Genomic DNA, 23,682 nt, shown 5'->3' with positions numbered 1-23,682 from the left:
TTGGTCTGAAAAGATGGAGCTTTTTGCGCAAAGCCTTGACAAGAAAGATTTGGTGGGTGCAGGAATTATGCTTATTGTTTCTTACCATGCAGAAGAGTTGTGGTACCTTTTTTTCTTTTCAAATTTTATTGAAAGACAATCCTCTGTATTCCTGAAGAGGGCAGTTTATCCCTTAGCGCCTCTTCAGTTTGGATACTTGCTAGGCCTTGTATCATGCTCATCATCTATTAAAGAATAACTGGAAGACAATCCATTAGCTCCCAATCACCAATGTTCTTTAGGCTTGGAAGTGAAAGCATGTGCCTGTTAGAATCAGTAAACTTAAAAATGAATAACAGGGAATGAAGAGTGGCTGCAGAATTGATTAGAACTATGGAGAGGTTTCAAAATGAACAAAGGTTGAAATTTTAGTTGTCTTTAGTTCAGTCTTTAGTTCTTTAGAAGAGGAACAAGTAAGGTTTACAGAATAACAAAAGGTACAAGAATGTGCATATTACTGTTCACTTCAAAACAGTGAGAACAGAAAAGACTTAGAACCGTTAAAGACAACGTACATAAATCTTCCATCACAGGATGAGCCGAAGTTGTGCAACTCACTGTAATGAGATTGATGTCGAGAGTTTTGCATAATTAATTGACATGTATACATTTGTCTCACTAATACATATTCCATTGCAATAAATTCAATAAAGATACAGAGATATGAACTGTCATGTAACATAGCATGTTAAAATCCATGTGACAAGAGCTGGGCAAGTATTGCACTAGACATGCCTACTGCTTAATCTGCCTTTATTTGAAAGTAGTTATTAAAAAAAGACACCACACTGACCTGATAGCGCAATTTCTGTGTATGTACCAATATAACAAGATTTTAAAGAATTAACACTATACGCTTGTATTGTATAAAGGCCATCTGCTTTCTCTCTTTCTCTCTTGCTCCATACACAGTATTGTTGTCTTCATTTTTTTTTTTTTTTTTTGGCATTAATGTCTACAGGATTAATTAAATAATGTCTGTCTGTTTCTTTAAGTTATGATGAATCAAAATTAATTGGTTAACTGTAGTTACAGATCATCACCCCAAATTGTATTTTTTAATAACCATGAAACATCAAGAGCTGTTTTTTTTTCCAGTTCTCTTAGTTGTAAATCCCGTTCTTTCTCTGGGGATGGTGGTATAGAGCACATCTATCAGTTGGAAGGCTTTCAATGGAAACACGTCAGTGCTGCCATCTCTTGGACATTGTTACTTTTACAGAAATCTAGTATCCAATTAATGAAGACATTGCTGTGGGGAAATTGTCATAGATTTGTGGATTTTGACTCCATGCTTCTTTAATACATGCACATGCTGTCTGTGCACTGTTTTGTGACCACATAGGGGTATTCTCATGTTAAATGTCGTATGCTCTGAAGAATGTGATCTGCAATCGTAAAACACATTGGAGTTACCTTTTCTGTACTATTTAAAGAATACAGTTGTGCTTGCAGCTATGTGTTCTTGAAGTATGTACTCACACATTCCTCAGATGGAATTCATTTTACTCATGGAAACACATAATTTCTATTAATTTCTTCTTTTTTTTTTTTTTTTTTTCTTTTTACATGCATTTGTCCTCATTGCATTTAAAAGATTTGTTTGGGGTGATTATTCAAAAATATTTTTTTTCTGTCTGGAAGAGTGAAAGGTGAGCAGATGACTACAACCTGGAAAAAAAGCAACAACAAGAACAACCAAAAACTGTCTGCTGTGTCTGAATGAAAGGAAAAATAATCTCTCAGGGAAATGCTGGAAGCTCTGTTTCATGGCTTCCTGAAACTGGAATGGTGTGCCTCTGATGGAATCACAGTTCAGAAAGAAAAACAATCCTGTCTTCCTCTCTTTGGATTAAATTAGATCTCAATTTTTTGGCCATGTAGTACATTAATGCTTCTGACAATATGCATGTTTTCTTACTTTTTCAGCAGAGAGCTGAAAAATTTTTCAGCATTTTCATGAGAAAAAAAATGGTAGAAAAATGAATCAGAGCAAATGTAATAGCTGCCAGATACAATTCAGTTAATAGCTTTCTGTAATAAACTGTTTTGAGGACTGTCTTGCCAAAAAAAAAAAAAAAAAAAAACCAAACCAAACAAAAACAAAACAAAACAAAAAAACAACAACCAAAACCAAACCAATCAAACAAACAAAAAAAAAAAAACACAAAACCAACCAAACAAATAAACCACCAACCAACCAGCCTAAAACAAAACACATAGACTATATAACTGTGTAGGTGTTTCCTGTGACAAGTAAACAATTCCTCCTTATCCATCACTAAACCCTTATACAGTAAGAAGCAATTTGGTTCCTGTTAATATGCTGGGTCATGATGGAGTGGAAGAAAGTCACCTTCATCATACATTACATGGGCAAGGTGACCTGCTCTGTATGATAGTTACTTATTAGTGTGACTATCTAGCACAAATTTATTTCTGGTATCTTGCCTACCATCCTGAAATATCAGTACAAGTCTGGTGTATTCTTATCTGTTACTGCTACTTCTTGTTATTTTAGCATTCATATATTCATTATAATATTTTGTTTGCTTGTAAACACACATCTTGAAATTAAAAAAATTATCAAAGCTTTGTATAGTTTTTTGACAATAAAATTAGCAAAAACACATATTCTGGCAATATAACTAGACACAGGATAATTTAAATAAAAAACTTTATTAACAATGTAAAACGTTTAATATCTTACAATCTGAGATAATTCTGGCATGCCCTATAAGAGTTTATACTTAGTGATATGCAGACACCATGCTTTAAATTCTATTGGAAACAAAATGGGTTGCTGTTGTGTTTATTTTACTACATCTTCATTTAATAAGTTATTTATTTATTTATTTTCCCCAAAGCCTGTAGAGATACTATTGACTTAAAAGGAAATCTGTTACTTCTATGCATTGTACAGTATGTAGATATTATGATTTTTCTGTATTTACAAGTTCTAAATACTTTTATATATGCTTTGTGTATCATAAATTAAGATATTTTTCTATGAAGCTTTTAAATTGAGATATAGTGGAAGACTAATTATGAATGAGAGCACAAAAAGCAACTGGAGATTTGTGCAAATTCTGTTACAATATTGTTTAAATATTTTAGAAGTTTAATACTTTTGCTGTTAAATAGTTTTCTATGCTTAAAGACTGTTAGAATATGATCAAGTATTTCAATATGATACTAATAAGAATACTGTACTATGCACAAACTTTTTGCTGTAGTTCAAACAATAGAAAACTTAAAAATGACCTATTAACCATAATTCATGTTTTTTTTTTCTCTTTTTTTTTTTTTCTTCTTTTTTCTCTCAGTGGTTGAAAGTAAGCATGCAAAACATACTTTAAAAATTTTTAAAAACATTCTTAATTATGCTAGATCTATTCCACAACTGATTCTTGACCACCATAACTTTAAACTATTAAAACCCTTATTTTGAAAAGGGGGATGGAACAACAGAGAAAAAGGAATAGGCCAGCATAGAAAATATATTTTATAATCAAGAGTAGTAATGTTCTTCTTTTCAGTGATGAAATGACAGTGGTTTAATCGAAGTTATGATTTTCTTCATGTTTCTGTATTTAATCTTCTAACTTGAGACAAGACAACACAGTCCAAAGAATCTTCGCTTCCGTCTTCTTACTAATGGGTAAGGAGTCAAGTTTAGGAGGCTGCTATCATCTGTGATGAAAAAAAAACACAACACAATTTAATATAAACATGCACACTCACAAAACAGGTTATATCTTTTATGTGCCTTAAGAGCACCTACAAGACCAAGGACTAGATCCTGTTGTTCTAGGCATAGAGAAAATAATATGCTGAACTTTTTACAGGAGTCTTAAAATGCTATCAGGATTTCCTTGATAATGCAACAGAAGTTTTGGCAAGACGAATACCAGTTCAATGACACAACCTTAAGGAAATGACGCCTCCTTTTAAATTAATTCAAAATGCTTATACTTACCTGAATGCATGCACTGTCAATCTTGAAAAACCTTTAGAATTTACTTTTAATTTTGATCGTCTTTATGTAGTGTTTCAGACCAAGAACTATGGCTAATAGGCATATTGTGCTCAGGAATGAATACAAGAATGTTCCTATTCTTACCACATGAGGTAGTTTTGGTTGTAGGCTCTAGACACCACTGTAAAACAAATGCTTAAGAATGTAAGTAAGACGTCATTTAGTATTATGGCTCCTAAGTTTACAAATCACATTAACTTCTTAGCATAGTAACATCCCTGCTTTCACTTAAGATGATTCCATATAAAAAACAGGTCTGCAAGCAGTCATCAACATTATGTAAAGCTTTAATGGGCTTGCAACCTTAACCCTTTTGGCTGTTGTTGAAGTCAAAAGTGAAACATTCAATTAAATGAAAGCAAGATCAGGTCTTGTAAAGACCAACTCATTCAATAGCATTCAGTCATCTCATAAACCATGCTTGTAATTCACATAAAAGCAAAAGTTACAGTACAGACCACATAAATTACCTATAGTGCTATTCATTTGCTCTATTTACATATACTTTGATGTAATTTTATCAAAGGTCTTAGAATATTAAAAAAATAGGTTCTGTATTAATAATGAGTATAACTGGCCATTTCTGAGGCATCAGTTCTGAGGTCAGCAGTAAACTACAATAATATTTGTGCCATGTGGGAGCAGAAAACAAAACAAAACAAACAAAAACAAACAAACAATTAAAAAAAAAACCATGTTTACTGGATCATGAGGCATGTCTCAGAACTTTCAAACTCTAACATGTTTCCCAGCCTGCCACATATGTGATCAGTGATTTTTGTGCCAGTGTTGAAGGCTAGTATTGACACAAGACTGCAGAGAATTAAGTATGCCTTTGTCTTTGTTCTGAATTCACGTTTCTATATGCTTTATACCCCAAAATGTGTCTTTTCATTCTTTCTTCTACCGTGCTCCTTTCTTCTAGGCTAGGCACAGACTTTATGACTATTTCCCAGTCTTTACAATAGCACATCAATATCATGCATTATAATCACAGAATAACAGAATCACAGAATGGCTTAGGTAGGAAAGAACCTTAAAGATCATTCCGTTCCAATCCCCCTGCCATGGACAGGGACACCTCACACTAGACCAGCCTGCTTAAAGCCCCATCCAACCTGGCCAAAAAAACTTTCATGGATGAGGCATCCACATCTTCCACAGCCTCACCATCCTCATAGCAAAGAATTTCTTCCTTATACCTAATCTAAACCTACACTCTTCTAGTTTAAAGCCCCTTGTCCTATCACTGCACTCCCTTTTACCTGCTCTAGGGAACCTACTTTGTCAGGGGGGTTGGACCCAATGATATCTTGAGGTCCCTTCCAACCCTTGCAGTACTGTGATTCTGACGAAGAGGCCCTCCCCAGCTTTCCTGCAGGCCCCCTTTAGGTACTTGGAAGGATGCTGTAAGGTCTCCCTGGAGTCTTTTGTTCTCCAGTCTGAAAAACCCAAGCTTCATAGGAGATGTACTCCACCCCTCTGATCATCTTTGTAGCACTCCTCTGGACTTTCTAATGGGTCCATGTTGTTCTTCTGCTAAGCAATTCCCCTTCTCTTTTGTCAAGCTATCCCTGACATAAACTTGTACTTGTATGATGAAATCATCCATTCTACCTTTATCTTTTTACACATTATTATGAATGTTAGACTGCTTAGTTACTTGAGACAAGCTCTAGGACACCTTAGGTGTACTTCATCAGCTGCTAGACTACACAGCATTTAAGAAATACTCATTATGAAAAAGAAACGAAAAACAAACAAAAAAGGAAATCATTATCTTTTTATTGTTCTTCACATGAAGACAGTCCCTATAGGTACCAAATATTTGACTGTTATGCCACAAAATGGAGGCATGTTTGCTAAATACATGCATAAGATGGAAATCCTCCTGCTCCCAGTGTGCTATAGGACGCCTCATACCTGACTACTGGGAAAAGCAAGCTATCAGCAGTCTCCAGGCAAGTATCTCTTCTGTATAGGGTCAGTGTCTTATCACTGAGTCATGATACAGAAGCTCCAGACCTTGCAGAGGTAAACCCTATCACTCAGCATGATCCCTATCATAGTCTGTGCAATTTATTCCTTCATTACATTTGAAAAAGAAAGCCTCCTGAGACAGGGAATCAGTTACCTCCATCTCACCAGGAGAAGTCTATTATTTTATCTACAGATAGCAGATACCTATAAACTTCCAGAATAATGTACTTTAAAGGGTTATGTTCTCAAGTAAAACTCAAGAGGACAAAGTTCACATATTAAATTCTGTCTCTACTGAATCAGTAGGGAAGGGATTACACCCAGATTTTTCTTTCTGTAACTTCTATTAAAAAAAAAAAAAAGAGCAAGAACAAAATAGATTTTTTTTTTTTTCCAGGTCTAATGGAAGGTAAAACCTTTAATTATTTTAATTTGCCTTACATGAAGAAAATGTTAAACCTACCTTGATTTTTCAGTGGTAAAGGCATAGTTTCCCTGAGTTTGCTTAAAAGATTTTTCATTTCTCTCATATCTCTGTAGAAACAAAAGTTGGAAGAGATACAATAGAACAGCAGTTGAAGACTCTAAATGGTGAATTGCTCACAGTATAGCTTTGTATGCTGAAATAATGAGGCAATAAACTAAGCTAAATAATACAGAAAGGTATTGGGCAAGCATATGGTTGAAATACATGTATCAGAAAGTGCATACCAAAATAAAAGGTAGTAGATTTAATATGGGTGTACTTCAAAGCCCGACTGATTTCAACTTGTAGCTTCCAGTCCAAATTTATGACCCATTTTGGCTCTCGAATATTCAATATTAAATGAATTGGTGGACACAATGTGATCCCATGTGGCAAAATGCACAATATGCCTTACAGTTAGCACAAACACTAATATTAACCGTATCAGAATTTTATAGCTTGTGCCACGAATGTGTTTCATTGTTTAAAAGGCAATTATCATACATATAGGCAATCTGTGTTACTAAAACTCCCTGGCCATTAAATGAAAATTTTAGAAACAGGGTTGTTTCACTCCTCTTAGGAGGCCTTTGGTGTGACATTTGCAGTAGAAGGAAAATATACTAACAAAATACCATCTCACAAAGCAAGTTACATAAAGATACATTTTGAGAGAGGCCAGACGTTGTAAAAAGGTTCCTGTTTTACAGATAGATAGCAGACCAGCAATTTTGTGTGCAGGCTCAAAATCTCTTAAGGCTTTCAGGATTTAAAAGTAATGTGGTCTTGCCTCATTCATCTACATATAACACGGTTTTTAGCATTTCTTTCTTACTTCTGTCTTTCTCATTGCTCAGTTATATTTACAAATTTACTCAATAGAACAGATATTTTATACAAGTAAACAGGGTAACCATTACAATCTCAGCAGCTGCTTAAAATACAAAACCATCAAAAAGATATTTTTACAAAGAAATGTTAGTGATCAGGATTACTCCTTAGTAAAGGGTCTCAGTTTTGTTTTCCAACTGCAGCTAAGAGGGTAACAGAAGTCCACTGGTGGATGGTTTCTCCTTCCCCTCCTAAGGCTTCCACATTCATAACTCTACGCAGAAGCAACTATGTGGACTACATGTACATTCTGTTCTTTTGATGAATAAAGAACTGCAGGCCAGCAGATTTTAGATACAAAATCTGAAGCCACTTAAGATGAGATGGAAGCTCTCCCTTTTAGAGATCCTGCTCCATGAGCACCATAGTTTCCCGCCCTTTCTTTTAGACAATTACCCTCCGTTAATTAGCCAAATTAAAAATGTCACTTCTGTCTGCCTTTCTTTTTGGATCTGCTCTCAGATATGTTACATATAACAAAAATATTAACAGCTATTTAATTTACTAACATCTTTTATGGTAGCAACAATGGCTGCCTAATTGGGAAAGACTAAATAAACCCTAGACAGAAATTTGTTTTACTTAAGAATAAAATGCTACACATACCTTTCAGTGTTTTCAATATCTGTGGAAACCTGCCATAAATGTTGAATATCTGTTGGTGATGATGATGTGTCTTCCAAGATAGGTACTTCAGAGCTCTCTTCCACTTTAGTATCCATGATCTTGGGTGGGGCACAAGGATCTTTTCCTTTAAAATATTAAAATATATGTAATGTTGTTATTAATAAATTAAAATGTACACTCAGATTATATCATTGATGTTTTGGTTTTGATCTTACACAGCATAAATGAGAGAGATTTGTGAATCCAGATTCTGAGTAAGAAACACTCAGAGACAGAGCAGGCCACACCAATCTGTTAATCATGTTGCTGCTGTATTTTACTCCTGCCAAACTGCACAATAATAAATATTATGCTGGCATGTGTGGTGCTTCAAATTTTACTTAATAAGTATCACAAAGATTTTAAGTTAAATTCCAGCAGCTGTAACATAAAATAAGGACCAGAGGACAAAACAGAACAAAATAAATAGAGAACTAGAGCATACATTTTAAAAGCAACTTCAAAAAATCTCACATTCAAGAACACTGTAATCCATGTCTCTTAGTATTACTGCAGTACTAAGGGAAAGCAAAAGACAAAAATGTGCGGTTTCATACTTGATGATGTTAATAACTATACATAGCTGCTGCTATTCACAGTCCAATATGCCGTATGTTCTGAATTTCCATGCTTATACTTGCCTAATTCATGCTTACTATATGAAAATAAAATGTAGTTGGAACTGAGTGGGGGCTTCATGACAGATCTGCCAGGGCATTTGTCAGAGACAGAACGGAATATAGGATGTGGACTATGCAAGAGCATGCAAGAGAGTTGGGTATTGTGGGAATTTGTTGGTATTTTTGCAAACCTCTCATGGACAGCCAGTGTGGAACCCACCCACTGTATCATCAACTACAGACTTGTACAACTATACAACTATAGGATTGGACAAATTCTACTTGCAAGCATCATTTAAATAACAAATTTCAAATTGGAGTTCATTCCAAACACATTACTGAGAAATTAAAATTTTTCCTCTCTTAGTTATCTCACAAAATGATGTAATCAATTTCAGAAAGAAACAAATGAAATGTTCTTACGCTAGAAAAAAAATAATCAAAGTTTAAAACAATGGTACTGATAAGTTGAATAGTAAATGTTTTTTCTTCTAGCAATGTTTGCAACTTGGAACATTTTCACATATGGACAAACCCAAATAACTGCTTTTAAGGTTTGACAAAGAACAGTAACAAGAATGAGAACATGAGAACATAGTAGTGGTTCTCAAGTGTTTTTTTTTTTTTTTTTGGCCATCAGAGACTAAGATTACAGACCATTCCATATTAATTCTCCACATCGCAAATAAGAATTCTTGTAAACCCTTTATAAAAAAAAAACAGAAATTCCTGGACCTTAAAAATCTCTCTTTGGGAAGGTTATCTAAACTGTTGTATTCTGGTAAATTATTCCTTCATTGAAAAAAGAAATAATTCTCAGCTATTTGTCTGAATGGCAAAATAGATATTACTTATAACATGGAAAATATTTTGTTAATGTTTTCATTATCCTTTAAAATCAGTAGGAGACACTTCTCCCTGCTTCTTCCTCTCACCCCCAAAAAAGTCATCTAACTGTGATTCCTAGAGATGGCATAACGTATTTCTCATATATATAAAAAAATATGTCCTGTGTCCGTCCCTTCTCTGCTGCTTTCTGTGGCATCCACTGCTAGCTAGCTTCCTCTGTTTCAGATCATCTGTGAGACACTTCAACCCATCAAATGGTAGAAGATTACCCCAACAAATGGAAAAATAAGCAGTGAACAGTTTTCTGATGTTGTACTGATTTAAATCAGGTCAGTAAAGAACCCAGCATGTTCCAGGCATGTGACAGAAGGAGGTTGGTCATGTGGCTAGAAGCAGCAAAAGGCAGGAAGAAGTGAAGGCAAGGTAAGGGGGGAGATAGAAACCAAGGGATCAAAGCCTTTCTGGTGGCAACAAACTGACTCAACTACTTGTGGAACAGCAGCCTAAGTCTACTTGTCAGATTATACATTTTACTGTGGATCGCTTTGTAGATGTATGTCCTGGTTTCAGCTGAGATAGAGGTAATTTTCTTTGTGGCAGATGGTATGGTGCCATGTTTTGAATTTTTGATGAAAACAGTGTTGATAACACTCCGATGTTTTAGCTGTTGTAGAGCTGTGCTTGCACAGAGCCCAGGACATTTCAGCTCCTCGTGCTGCCCTTTGACTGAGGAGGGTGGGGGTGCACCAGGAGTTGGGAGGGGACACAGCCAGGACAGCTGGCCCAGGATGGCCAGAGGGATGTCCCATACGACCACATAGTGTCATGCTGAACAATCCCTATTACAGGACATACTTTTTTTTTTAATATATGAGAAATAGGGTGTGGATGGGGGCAATGCTCAGGGACTGGCTGGGCATTAGTCAGCATGTGGTGAGCAATTGCATTGTGCTTCATATTTTGTATGTATGTATGTATGCATTATTACTATTATCATCATCATCATCATCATCATCCCTTCCTTTTCTGTCTTATTAAACTGCTTTCATCTCAGCTCATGAATTCTACCTTTGATCTGTTCTCTCCTCCACCACACTGTAGGGGAGTGAGCGAACGGCTGTGTGGTGGCTAGATGCCCTCTGGGTTAAACCACAACAATGTAACTTTCAGATCATTTTTAGTTGTTAACTGCAGATTATGCTGTTAATTAGGGTAGTTCATATTGTGCAATCTGAATTGTTCATTTGTGTAAGCTCCACTATTAATTACTTTTCTCAGTACAAGGAGCCTGTAACACAAAACACTCTTACAAATAATTCACCACTTCTCTGTAAAAGGGGGCTACTCCACAGAAACTATCTACTTTATCACAAGGTGTTATTACTGCAACTGATATTAGTTAATTCTGCTATTATTTTGAAGTGTTGTGTTGGAACTCTGACCCAAACTTTGGTGACATGCTGTCAAGAACAACCCTGTCTTTAGATGCATTGATCAGGGACTTTAAAGGTGTTTTAATCGAAACAATACTGCCCCCAGATGAAAAAACAGTAAAGACTCTTTTTTTCCTAACTCAAGAACAGACTTACTGAGACTAATGTTCTTTTTGTTAGCATAAAGGAAGGCTCTTGCAGATTTAGCAGAATGAACAGCACAGATTTCCTTTCAATTGAAAAGAGCTCTTTACCAGTAATTCCGTTGTATTGTGAGCAATTCATGAAGCTTTCCTTGAATTTCAGAGCATCTGCTCAATCACTTGAAAACAGTTAAAGAGTCAGCTAATAATAAAGGCTTTGCCTGAATAATGTATATGACTCAAGCTTAACATTCGTACTACATGGTACACACTGTAGGGAAACAAAAGCTCTTTAATCTTCTCACCCTTCTACTGTGGGTAAAGATGTCCTTTGTATTACATGTATATTACCAATTCTTAAAAAGAGATATGAAACCTAAGTTTTACTTTCTATTTACTCAGTGGAAAGACTTTCATTAATTTCAGTGGGAGTTTGATCATGCATATAGTGTTTTCAGAGGTGTCGACACACAGTAGCTGTTTGTGCCAGTTGACTAGACAGAGGCTCTTTTTACTGTCAGTGATATTTTAATACAAAACTCAATGTATTCTTTGTCTCCTAGCCTCTAATTCAGCATATCTTTTTATTTAAGAAGAGGAGATTCACCTTTGGCATGAAATTAAATTAAATGAATTGAATAATGCTGAAGCTCCAACTTGAATGAGGATAAATAAGATAGAAAATGATCCTTCCAGTAAAGGTACATGCGCCACCTGTGACCACTGTGCTTTATGTCCCTCACCTGTTGTGCTCCTTACCACTTCCACGGTGACCTCTGTATTTGATTCTGTCATGCTACCCTATGTGCCTTCCACTTATCACCACCTGTGTACCAGAGAAACTTGCATAATGAATACTTATATATATATGATAGATCCCTCAAAGCTAGTTAGATTTCACTGCAGATGAATCAGAAAGATCTTTGAAAGAAATCAAAGAGAACACATCTGAAAAAGAAGGCAGCATTTTAAGAAGGCAGACTTCTTATTTGGCAATTAAGAATAAAAGCACTATATCACTCATAAAATAAATGAAAAAGAGAACATAAAATGGTGAATAGGAAAGACTCACATAGAAAGTAAAAAGGAAATGTGTTGCTGCAAATACAGCTACGAGCTTGATGTATTTCAATCTTGACCTACTCTTGGAACTGCAGAACTCAAGAGATTGGCTCATTGTAAATATTAATATCAAGAACAGAAAGTCTGTGGAGGAAAATATGTTTTGTTCCTCCTTCCACGTCTACTTTTTATTTATTTATTTATTTATTTATTTATTTATTTATTTATTTATTTATTTATTTATTTTTCTGTTCATTTTGGCCTCTTCACAGTGTCCACATGGTGATTCTCTGGGCTCTAAGTGCTTGTTTGTCCACACTTGTACTTCTCTTTTCTCACATCTGATCCCTAAGTCTGACCTATCTGTCAGTCTTCAAACAGAATGCTGAGATTGTTGAGCAATCCTTCCTTTTTCTAAATGGCATGTAATTTAAACAAAGCCAAATAAAACAAAAATCCTTTCACTAAACTGAGAGTTTCTTTTTGTAATCTGTAATATAATCTATCACATACTTTTAGGTGTTATTTTAAGGAAATGTATGTTTCTATTACAAAATGCATGCTGGAAAGACACCAGTTATCCTACGAATTTCTGGTATGGTACGTAATACACGGTTATATGTGATTTATTATCATTCTGATGTACCAACAGTGGAAGAAATAAAGAGTCCAAATTTACATCACAAAAGTGTAGTATATTCTGTCCATAGCATGTAACCATAATTTTCCCATTGTGTTCAATTCCTCCCTGTCTTATCTAAATATTTATAGAATTTCTTCAGGTAGCTACCACTCAGGCATCCTAGTGTTGATATCCTTCTGCTGTCAGTTGCCCTTGATTATACAACTCAGAGCGGCTCACACATCTCAGTTGCAGCAATAGGATTGTTTCTTTTTCTTAAGGGCTTCCAAAAAGACTTGTGGTAAGAATGAATAATATGTAAGTTACAAGCACTAACATATTTTGAGAAATACATTATTCTGAGAAATCATTCATGTATAAACATCTTTGGAAAAAGACAAGATATGACTTTGAGACCATGTCATACAAGGCTGTATCCTATCTGACAGCAGGAATTATCTCTCCATGGTTGTACATTAGTGTTTCAACAAGCTACAAACATTATACTAGGTTAACCTGATTCTGAACCATAAGAATAAAATATCTGTACAACCAGATGATATCGTGGTTGCAGCTAGGACAGAGTTAATTTTCTTTTGTAGAGGTTCACACCATGCTGTGTTTTGGATTTTTGATGAATTCAGTGGTGATAACACACTGATGTTTTATTTTTTGCAGAGCACTGCTTACACAAAGTCCAGGATGTTTCAATACCTTGTACTGCCCTGCCAGCGAGGGGGCTAGGGGTGCACCAGGAGCTGGGAGGGGACACAGCCAGGACAGCTGACCCAGGGTGGCCAAAGGGATGTCCCATACAATGTGGTGTCATTCTCAGTAGTAACAGCCAGGGTAAAGAAAGAGAAAGGGGGACACATTTGGAGGGATGGTGTTTGTCTTCCCAAGAAACTGTTACCCTGAGCTTTGTTTTCCTGGGAGTGTCTGAACACCTGCAGGCCCATGGGAAGTAATGAAGGAATTTGTTGTTTTGTTTTGCTTGTGCACATGCATTTGGTTTACTTAGTAAGACGTCTCTGTGTCAATCCATGAATTCTTGCACTTTCACCTTTCTGATTCTGTCCTTCATTCCACTAGCTAGGGCTAAACTACAACACATGAGCAGTGAATTTTTTAGTACAATCTCGGTATAAATGGCTACCATTTTCAAACATCACACTTCTTTGACATGGTACCTTTAATTATCTTATAGCATATTTTGAACTCTGAAAAACACCCTAAGTTCATTTTAACCTTCAAAATTTTTGTCCCATCATGCCTTTAATTTGTTGTATAAGCTTAGTCTCATAAACAGAAAAATTAGGACCCTGATCCAATACTGCATAACTAGGTAGCAGCATGCTTTCAATCCGCAGTTTTGAATTTCTTAGTACATTTTCTAATATATGTAATTACATACCCAAACAAGCCAATTATATCCATAGATGATCCAAAGAAATTACATAGCCAAACAAGCCAATTATATTTGTAAATGATCCTAAGAAGTTAATGGTTTCTAGGTAAACATGTACTGGCATTAAGCTTTAGTAACATATACTTCTACAGTGACATACTCTAATGATTCAGTGATTATAGTAATATTTTACAGTTCCTTACAATGAAAGGAATGTATTATTATTGTGTATATCTATGAATAAGCAAAGATCTTTTATCTGTTATTTTTACACATTCAGATGCAATGAATTCCTTTATGAGGTATCAATCCAAACCTTTAAGCCTAAAATATTTGTGACTAAATACACCAACACACTTAAAACTGTGAGGTAATTCTGGGTTTTCTTAGTGTAGGATCTTGAGAATCTCACTATTAGTTGAGAAAAAGGATCATCATATCCAGCAGCCTCCATACACAGAAAATATGTCAACTATTTCCTCTGATATCGAAGAACTAAGATAGGTTTTGTTTGAAAAACCAACAAAGTAGTCAATGTTGGCAACATGCAATGTCAACAAAAGAGACATGCAGCACGTAAAGAAATTGGAGCCAAATTTTGTAAACATTTCAGAAAGGTACCGAAACTAATTTAGAATATCTTGCTTTCCATGAAACTATAATTCATGATTTTAAAAGTATTACCAGGTTTAAGACCTGTGTTTGACACTGCTTCCTAAGGCTCAAAGCTATACAATTCAGAAGGTATAGTTGGACAAATTAAAGCAAAACCAGGGCTAGAATAGAAGCTCTAGGCCCCAGGTAAGAGAACTCATCTATTGCTTGACAAAGTCTGAGAAAGATGATTCTATCCAGAGAAGTCCTGCCAGAGTGTGATAATAATGCAGAAAAAAATTAGAAGAAATGTGAGAAGTTTCAGATTTCCTTGAAGAGATGGAACACGAGCTGTCATCTGCCATGTTTGTCATCGTCACCAGTAAATGTTTGCCATAGTCATCCTGTTCTGACAAAAAAGGACAGCAAGATCCTTAAAGCCATGGTGTTAGGGACTGCAGGAAGACACAATGCTGCACTGAAAACTGAACTTATATACCTTCCTCTGAACCAGAGTTTTCATGAGTTGCTATCTGAGTTGCTTAAGCCCAGGTCCTCAAAATAGTTATTGACAAAATACTTTTAAGCACCTGCTTGCTGAACCCAAAGACCCCTTGTTTGCAGCTGCAACTGAAGCTACTGAGATATTACTCTAAACATATACACAACACCACAAAAAGTATGCTGCAGTCTCAAATTCTAAATTAGCACCCTTCAGTTTAAACCCTCTTTGTTCCTCAGTTACAATGGGAAAAATTGCTGCTACCTCACTATTCAAGGTACTGAAGACACTCACATCAGGGTATAAGTTACCAAGAAAGGTCAGAAGAACAGAATGCCTTTAGAACAGAATTATGTGCAATAAATATAATATATGGCACTGAACAATTAGGATGCAAGACAGATGAATGCCCACATAAATATTGGCGTAATATTAACAGGTGTATTAGTTAGCTAGGACCTCTAGGACTGTGAAAAGTAGGAATAATAAAGTGCATGAACAGATAAACAAAGACATAATACATACACATAATACATACAAAAAGATTGAATTAAGGGTACTAGTGCACGTTTCATTTTGCCATTTGCAAACCTTCTGAATATTGAACTCTGCAATCAAAATGTATTTTCAACACTGCACTTTTGTGGTGTATGTATCTTAGAACCAAATTTATCAGAGACCACTTACCTCAGTTTACTTACTGCATAACACAGCTGGAAATATTTATGGCTTTCGGCCTCACTGTGACTCTTACATCTCAAAAAAAATAAATAATAACAGACTGTCTGACTTTTCTAGCAGAGGTTGTATGACAGTAGTAAGTTAATCTGAAGTACTGTAAATATGCAAGAAATTTCAGTACAGGAAGCTTGATATATAATATGCAGTACATGTAGGAATGCTTGTTCAGTAGAACAGAAAGATAAGGGGAGATGAGAAGACCAGTGCTGAGACAGAGAATGAAAATACCCAGAGCTCAGCCCTTTGAACTGCAGCTTGGTGTTTCATAAAAGAGCATCTGTTTCCCAGTAGGGATCATTGGCTGTGTTCCTCTTGGGAAAAGGGCATCAGCTTACTGCTTTAGCTTTATCTGTTCTATAGTTTATTTGATAATGTCTGGTCAAGGTACCAGGTCAGGATACCAGTTCCCATATTATTATTTATTAACTTCAGGTTGGTGAGAACAGTCTGTATGTTATTCTTCTTTAATCTCTGGTGGCTCCAAAATAAGAATATAAACTGGTGAAAGCTTATACGAGATTTAAAAACCTGTACTGTGTTTGGCTGGGATGGAGTTAACTTTCCCTGCATCAGCCCATACAGTGGTGTGCTCTATACTTGTAGCTAAAACAGCCTTGGTATCACACCAATGTTTTGTCTACTGCTGAGCAATACTGGCACAGCACCATGGCTCCCTCCAAATCCCTCAGAGCCAGCAGACCAGGAGTGGGCAAGAGGTGAGGAGGAGACACAGCCAGAGCAGCTGACATAAATCAGCCAATGGGATATTCCATACCATGTGGTGTCACACTCAGCACTAAAAGGTGGGGAAGGGGAAGGAGATGGGTGGCTCTTGTTATGAAGATCTCTGTCCACCAAAACAGCTGCTACTCATATTGAGGCCCTGCTTCCCAGGGTGTGGCTGAGCGTTGATCATTGATGGGAAGTAGAGATTTTTTTTTTTCTCCTCTCTCTGTGCCTCTGCATAGCCTGTGCTTGTTTTTTCCCTCTTTTCTTTTCCTTTACTTAAAATATCCTTATCTCAACCCGTTGGCCTTTTTTTTTTTTTCTTTCTTTCCTTTTTTTTTTTTTTTTTTTTTTTTTTCCAGCATACTTTCCTCTTCTTCTGAGGAAGGGGAGTGAGAGAGCAATTGTGGTGGAGTTTAGCTGCCCAACAAACCACTTATCCAACAGTTTAGAGAAAAAAATATAGACAAATGGAAAAAAAATACCTTCAAAATAAGCTTCAAGATATGGCAAGAAATCAGATGCAGACATGAATTTATCAAAGTTAATGTATTTTGGAAATATTCAGTGTCTAAGGGTAGTCCTCTTCATGGGCAAGAGAAACAATTTATTTTGTTTAGCATCATTTGTCAGATGGTGAAAAACTGGTGAAAAACTGAACAGACAAAAAAGCAAAAGCTATATACTAGCAATATGACAATATATTTTACAGTGGTAAAATTATTGTCTCTTTAATTTCTAGAGATAAATTTACGCATATTGCCTACACTGCAGTACCATTCTCCAGAAGTAAAGAAATTAAAGACATGGTTTATTCTGTTCTCTTGGAAATAATATGTTTTGGTACACGTAGAATCACAGAACAAAATTGTCTGCAAGGCTATCTGGCCTTACTCCCTGCTGAAACCAGGGCCAACTTCTGTCATGTTGCAAGGCCTCAAACGGGTCTTGTCCCTCTCAGTTATGAGTATCTCCAAGAATAGAGATTTCACAGCCTCTTTGGGAGGCTGTTTCAATGTTTGACCACCACCACAGTGCAAAAGTAATCAACATGTAACTGGAATTTCTTTTGTTGCATGATGCCTTTTCAAGACTTATAGGCATTGTAAATATCCAGGTATTAAAACAGCATTGTATTAGCTATGTTCCACAATTCAATGTATTAAAATCCTTGTAATAATACAATTTTGGCCTATTCACATTTTTCTCTATGAATGTCACAGAAATTTTGAGCCAAGTTACTGTTGTTATCTCTACGTTGATGCAAGATAAAAATAATTTTCTTTAGCCATGGCAGAATAGCTACCACGACTTTCTGTATGGTGAGATGAGGAACCAATGTGTATTGCATATAGCAAAAGTACTGACAGATAGGAAATGAGTTGGCTCATACCGTGATGCTGTAATTCTTCTTATCCAACTTTAGACATGTAATATAAGTTTAGTTTAGGTTAATCATGTAGATACCATCCAGACATAAAGGGGACACAGACTCATCTGGGTTACTTGGGTCACTCCAGGCAACATAATTTCTGTAGTTACATAAAGTACTTTGACAACTGTAACCAATGCTAGGAAACATTATAGTACATTCTGTCTTAAAAAAAAAAAGAAAAAAAAAAAAAGAAAAAAAAGATTCATTTTAGCAGCTGGTAGATGATAGCTCTGTTAATTCTGCCACTTTAAATTTTATAAATCTCTTTTTGACTTGAGAAAATCACTAAGAAGTTCTATTCTGCAGTTATAAACCTCTAATTCTTATTTTCATAATAAAAAGTACCAGTGGCATTAGCTGTACCCTACAGCTAGATATAGAAAAAGCATTACAGATGTTTTTCAGCATGACAGGAAATGCATGAGGTTTACTACAAAACAAGAACTTTGTCTGAGATATTACCTGGGAAAAAAAGTAGTTACTGTTATCACAGATACAGTTCCAATCAGTGTATCCCATCAGCAAATAAAGAGGTTACTGTGTAACCTTTTCAGTAAGTTACCTTCATTTCTACATTTCAGCCAACAGATGGCTAATGAAACATGAAATTACTAGAGAGGCACATTTTCACTTAATGAAGGCTATCTCCTTTGCGTACAAACATACCCCACTGGGCAGGTTCCAGTTCTAAATCTAGTATCTATTTTTATAAAGGTGGACAGCTTTTTAATCATAAAATGCTCTTAATATTTATCCATGTTTTTATATAAGATGGCATTGCTGGATATAGTAATGGATTGGTTTAATGCTAACACCGTCATACTGCTCAACCAATCACTTGCCATTAAATATTTTACCCAAGAAATACCTCAACATGGTAATTATGCAGTAATCAGCTTCTGTTGATTTAGCTGTTTCTTTACTAGACTATTTTTTTTTCCATACCAATACAGTTATCATTGTGATCAGAATTGTTCTGCTTATTTTAGGGAGTTCTTCAAGTAATACTATTTATTCCTTTAGTTCATCAGCAGTTTCTTACAGGTGGGCTAACCATTAGAAAAGGCAAAACATACACCACTGAGAATCAGGATTTCTTTGACAGAACTGTGGCAGGTTCAGCCCAAAAGGACAGTGTGGCTAAAGCAGCTGACACACTGACATAATGTTGCTGGAAACACAGCACCAGAATCATCTCTGTCAGATATCACCTTACACAATTCCTAGGAAGCCCACGTGGGAGATGACATTTTAGTCATCCAAAATACTAAAACAAAATCAGACTTCAAAACTACAGAGACATTAGTGACATATGCCTGACACAACACGCCTGACACGACATGTTTCTGTAAGAATTATGATAATGAAATGGAAATACAGCTTTCTTCAGTAACTAAAGAGACTCAGTGCTATAGTTCCTTTTACACTTTGGTGCTTTGTCTTTCATGAACACCCAAGCATTCCCCCAAAGACTGTTCTTTTGTTTAAATCAACATCTGTATATTTGTGCAATTCAATACCTTTCCGATGAAACTGCAGTGATCCTAACAGACATATGGACTTAAGCATTTCTGTTGTGTACATTTCTAAGCAACACTGCAACTGGATGTATAGTCTACAGATTTCAGGATGAATTTCACCATCTTCCGGGCTGCAACAAAAAAGAAGAAAAGTAGTTAGGAGTGGGACTGGAAGGACCTGACAGTCATCAAATCTGCTTCCTACTGTTGCAAGCAACTGCATAATAATCTACTTCATAAACTACTAAATATATTATGAAAAAGCTGTTTTTACTAAACTGTATTTAAAAATGATTTTTGAGCAACCTGATCTACTGGCATCCCTGTGAATGGGAGGTGAATTGAAACTAGACGATCTTAAAGATCCCTTTCCAAATCAAGTCATTCTGTGATTCTGTGAATTCTTTAGCTCTATAAAGCTCTGGGCTTAAAACAGCTGAGCTTGGCTTGTTTTTGCTAAGATTACATGGTCCTTTTATTCCCCTGTGTAAAGGCATAAATAAGTGACTGAGCTCTCTCCATCTCTTTAGAAGCTTTAAAGAAACATTTTCTGGTAGATTGAAGGATTCATTTGCCATCCTGTTTCAGCTACCTTTGGTCCTGATGCAGCTGCATAAAGAGATTGCAGGGCCACTTTCACAGTCACAGTTCAGGTTACAAATGCTGGATGAGGCATAATTCACCCTTCTTTGGAAACACTCTAATTGGAAACTAATCAGTTGTAGTCTTTAGGTTCTATAGCTTCTGCCTGAATTTCCTTTTTTCCCCAGTGTTTAAAATATTAATCATGTGATACAACACTGAGGAGAATGGAAGCTTAGAGATCTTTTTCAAAAAAACTATCTTTGCAGTGTGTCTCAGTAATAACAATTTTGAAAACAAAAATTGAAATCAGGAGTAATCCTACACGTCCAATTAGTTGCTTCAGACACTAAGAAAATAATTTACTCAGATTCAGCCACTTTTGTGGGCTGAGGATTCTGCATGGGCATAAACATACAACTTTTTAAAACTCATCTGTTTCTGTGAGTACAAAAGAAGTGATCTACCTGAGAATTAGGTTTTCAGCACCCTTTCCAAAGGTGTTTTCAATAGGGAAGTAACTGGTAAGATCAAAGAGTCAGGATCTGGGCCTTTTCAGTTTCAGACCTTCTTGCTATTGATTTGCTATATAGTCCTGTTAAAAGGTAAAACAACCCCTCAGACTGGATTTTCTGACAATTCAGAAACTTGTTTTTCTAGTAAACCTGAACCTAATGGCATTTCTGAATACTACTACCAAGAAATGAAAAACATTTTCTCAGCACGTTTTCAGATTTCTAGCCCATGAATAATATAAACGAAGCTTTCACAATACAAAGATTGCTAGCATTCTTTACAGTGATTGAATTTCCTGTGGTTAAACTGATGCTTCAAAAGACCCTCCTGAATATGAAATAAAATTAGACTTGCAGATTTCCTCATGGAAACCAAAGCAACTTACCCAATAAATTATTTGCAGCAATGCTAGACTGGACTGCTATGCTCAAATGATTTCTTAATACCAATCTAGGCCAAAGACTTTAAGACACATAGCAGACAATACATTTTTGAACTAGTAAAATAGGTTCTTTCTGACCAAAATTTAGAGGTCATTACTTGTACCTCAATCCAGTCAAAATGTGAAGTCCAGCTCTTTTGTCAGAAATGCTTAGATACTGTGTTTTAAGGAAAATCCTATCAGTTTGTGCAGATACATGTTTACTGTAGTCTAGTTCAAATGAATATTGCATAATAAAACATGTTAATTCTTGTATTTGAGATTCACAATAATTTCTGACAAAAGAGACCATATGTTGCCTAGAAAGGATGTACCTTCTGCCATGTATTTTAGTGACACCAAGGAAGAAAATGCTCAGACATATTCTGAGGTAAGAAAATAGATGAGGCCACTGTAAAATAGGTCTTGTTATTTTTCTGTGTACATGGCTCTGTGGGTAGAAGAAGGGAATAACGTCAAAGGAATATTTGACGCATGGACTTGCTATTATCTAGCTCCAATGAAGGAGAAACTGTGTGGCTTTCCAAGGTTCTCAATGGTTCCTGTCCCTCCAAGCAACATCAGAAATCAAATGGAACTACGAAAGTTTCACAGAACTTACTAGAACCTTCCTAAAAGGAAAGAACAACCAAGCAAGAACAATCAAGGAAGACTGCTGATGTTTGTACACACCAGTGAAAACAGTTAAGAATCACAGTAGTGATAAGCTGCTCTAAGAACACTTAAGCAAGCAAAAAAATGCAGCCAAAATAGAAAAAAAAAAAAGAGAAGGTTGTGAAAGACTGAGGATTGTAAAGAAAGCATGTTGGACTTAGTAAAAAGGGACAAAGGAAGACTGGTCCCACCTGCTTTGATCAATTACAAAGTAGAACTCATAAAAAAGGCAGGAGATGATAATTGTAAATTGCAGTTGTTGTGATCTGTGTTGCTTTGGAACCATACACATAATGATAAAGCTGCCCATCCCAGGAGATTTATTTTCTTCGGCTAGGCTATAATATGTGCTTTTCTTTTCAGACACATCTAATTTTCTACTTTTAAACTGAAGTCTGCCTTTGTTGAAAACTGTACAATACATGACATGGTATTTTCTGCAGCTTATTGTTACTACAGAACTGCTGTTAGGGCAGAACAAGAAGGGATTCCACCTTAAAGATACTTTTTCTGATGCTTGCTATAGTATTTCTTACTCTTCTCAGTGACTCCAGCCCTGAAAACATTTGATAGTTTTAAGTCCCTGATTAGTTTTCCTGAAATATTAAATACCTGACAGACGTTATTATTATCATTATTATTATTAGGTTTATTCAGAGTCAAGTCCTTCAATGCTTATAAAAACATGTACTGAAAATGGATCCTTTTTCAAATCTCATATTGTTTTCAAAGGATATGAAAATATTTTCAGTGACTGCATAAGCAGTATTTTAAAAGAATAAAGAATGCTAATTCTCAAACTGATAATTATGCTTAGAAAACACAGCAATACAACATACTTAAATGCACAAAAAATTACTCTGAGATAACAGAAATCCTAAAAACTGTACTTAAGACTCCTCAGACACTTTTAAGTTCTGTTATGTATTTTACAATATTTTGTAGTACTTTTTATCTTGCAGTAATCTACAGTACCTAGTACTGATTTAATAAGATTTAAATCTTAACCATCTCTGCAGTTTTGTTTGCTGTCTTTTTCATTTTAAGCAACACATCTCCTATAAGAATTGCACCTGTATGATCAGTGATCACTTAGCTGATTAGAATCGGACTTTTCTCTCTGCATAAAAAACCACAATATGTTTAACAGCATTTCTTTTCAAACTGGCAGATGGCAAAACAGTTTTTAATGTAATCCTATTTGTATTAACCAAAGAAGATAAAACACATATACCACAGATTTAAATGTAATTTGTTTTAGTATAAATCAGGAATAGTTCTTCTGAAGAAGGCTGTTATTTTTGAACCACACTAACATATTCGAGAATACTGTCTAGCCCTCCATTTTGCACGAAGTACTCCCAATAATTTCAGCATTTTCTGCAAGAGTTACTACAGGTTTGGATAAATCCTAGAGAAGAATAGGATTCTGATGTTTGAAGAGACAGTCCCAGGACTAAATCTAACCTTACAGAATTCATCTACCCACATACAGCATGAACAAGCAATTAGCCAAATACTGCAAAAGTAGAGCACACCATGTTTTCTTTCTCTGGACTAGTATTTTAAATTTCTGAACTTTGGGTTATATATACACCTGTTTTTATTTCTCTGATAACTAAATGTACAAACCATAAAACACACATTTAGATAATAAATGGCCTTTTGGAGGCTTTTGTCCTACATTTTGCTTACATAAGATGTTTTTATACATTTTAGTGTCACTTATATTCTTAGATGTGCATTGAATGT

At 35.6% G+C, this 23,682-nt stretch overlaps 1 protein-coding gene across 2 annotated transcripts in view; it reads right to left on the bottom strand.

The window, feature by feature from the left end:
- Positions 1-3,594: 3,594 nt before the first annotated feature.
- RGS7BP (regulator of G protein signaling 7 binding protein) overlaps positions 3,595-23,682 on the bottom strand; it is a gene marked incomplete at both ends in the record, with an annotated part of 43,391 nt that continues 23,303 nt past the window's right edge. The window contains 4 exons of one of the 2 annotated variants that reach the window (XM_084304572.1): positions 3,595-3,732; positions 6,522-6,592; positions 8,022-8,166; positions 19,737-19,867. In XM_084304572.1, coding sequence (XP_084160698.1) covers positions 3,641-3,732; positions 6,522-6,592; positions 8,022-8,166; positions 19,737-19,867 — 439 coding nt within the window. Of the gene's footprint in view, positions 3,733-6,517; positions 6,593-8,021; positions 8,167-19,736; positions 19,868-23,682 lie in introns of those variants that run through there. The other variant, XM_084304573.1, reaches the window with a different exon arrangement.

This window comes from Netta rufina (genome assembly GCF_964035555.1).
Source record: "Netta rufina genome assembly, chromosome: Z".
Taxonomy (NCBI): domain Eukaryota; kingdom Metazoa; phylum Chordata; class Aves; order Anseriformes; family Anatidae; genus Netta; species Netta rufina.
This window is presented reverse-complemented; position numbering and strand designations above follow the sequence as displayed.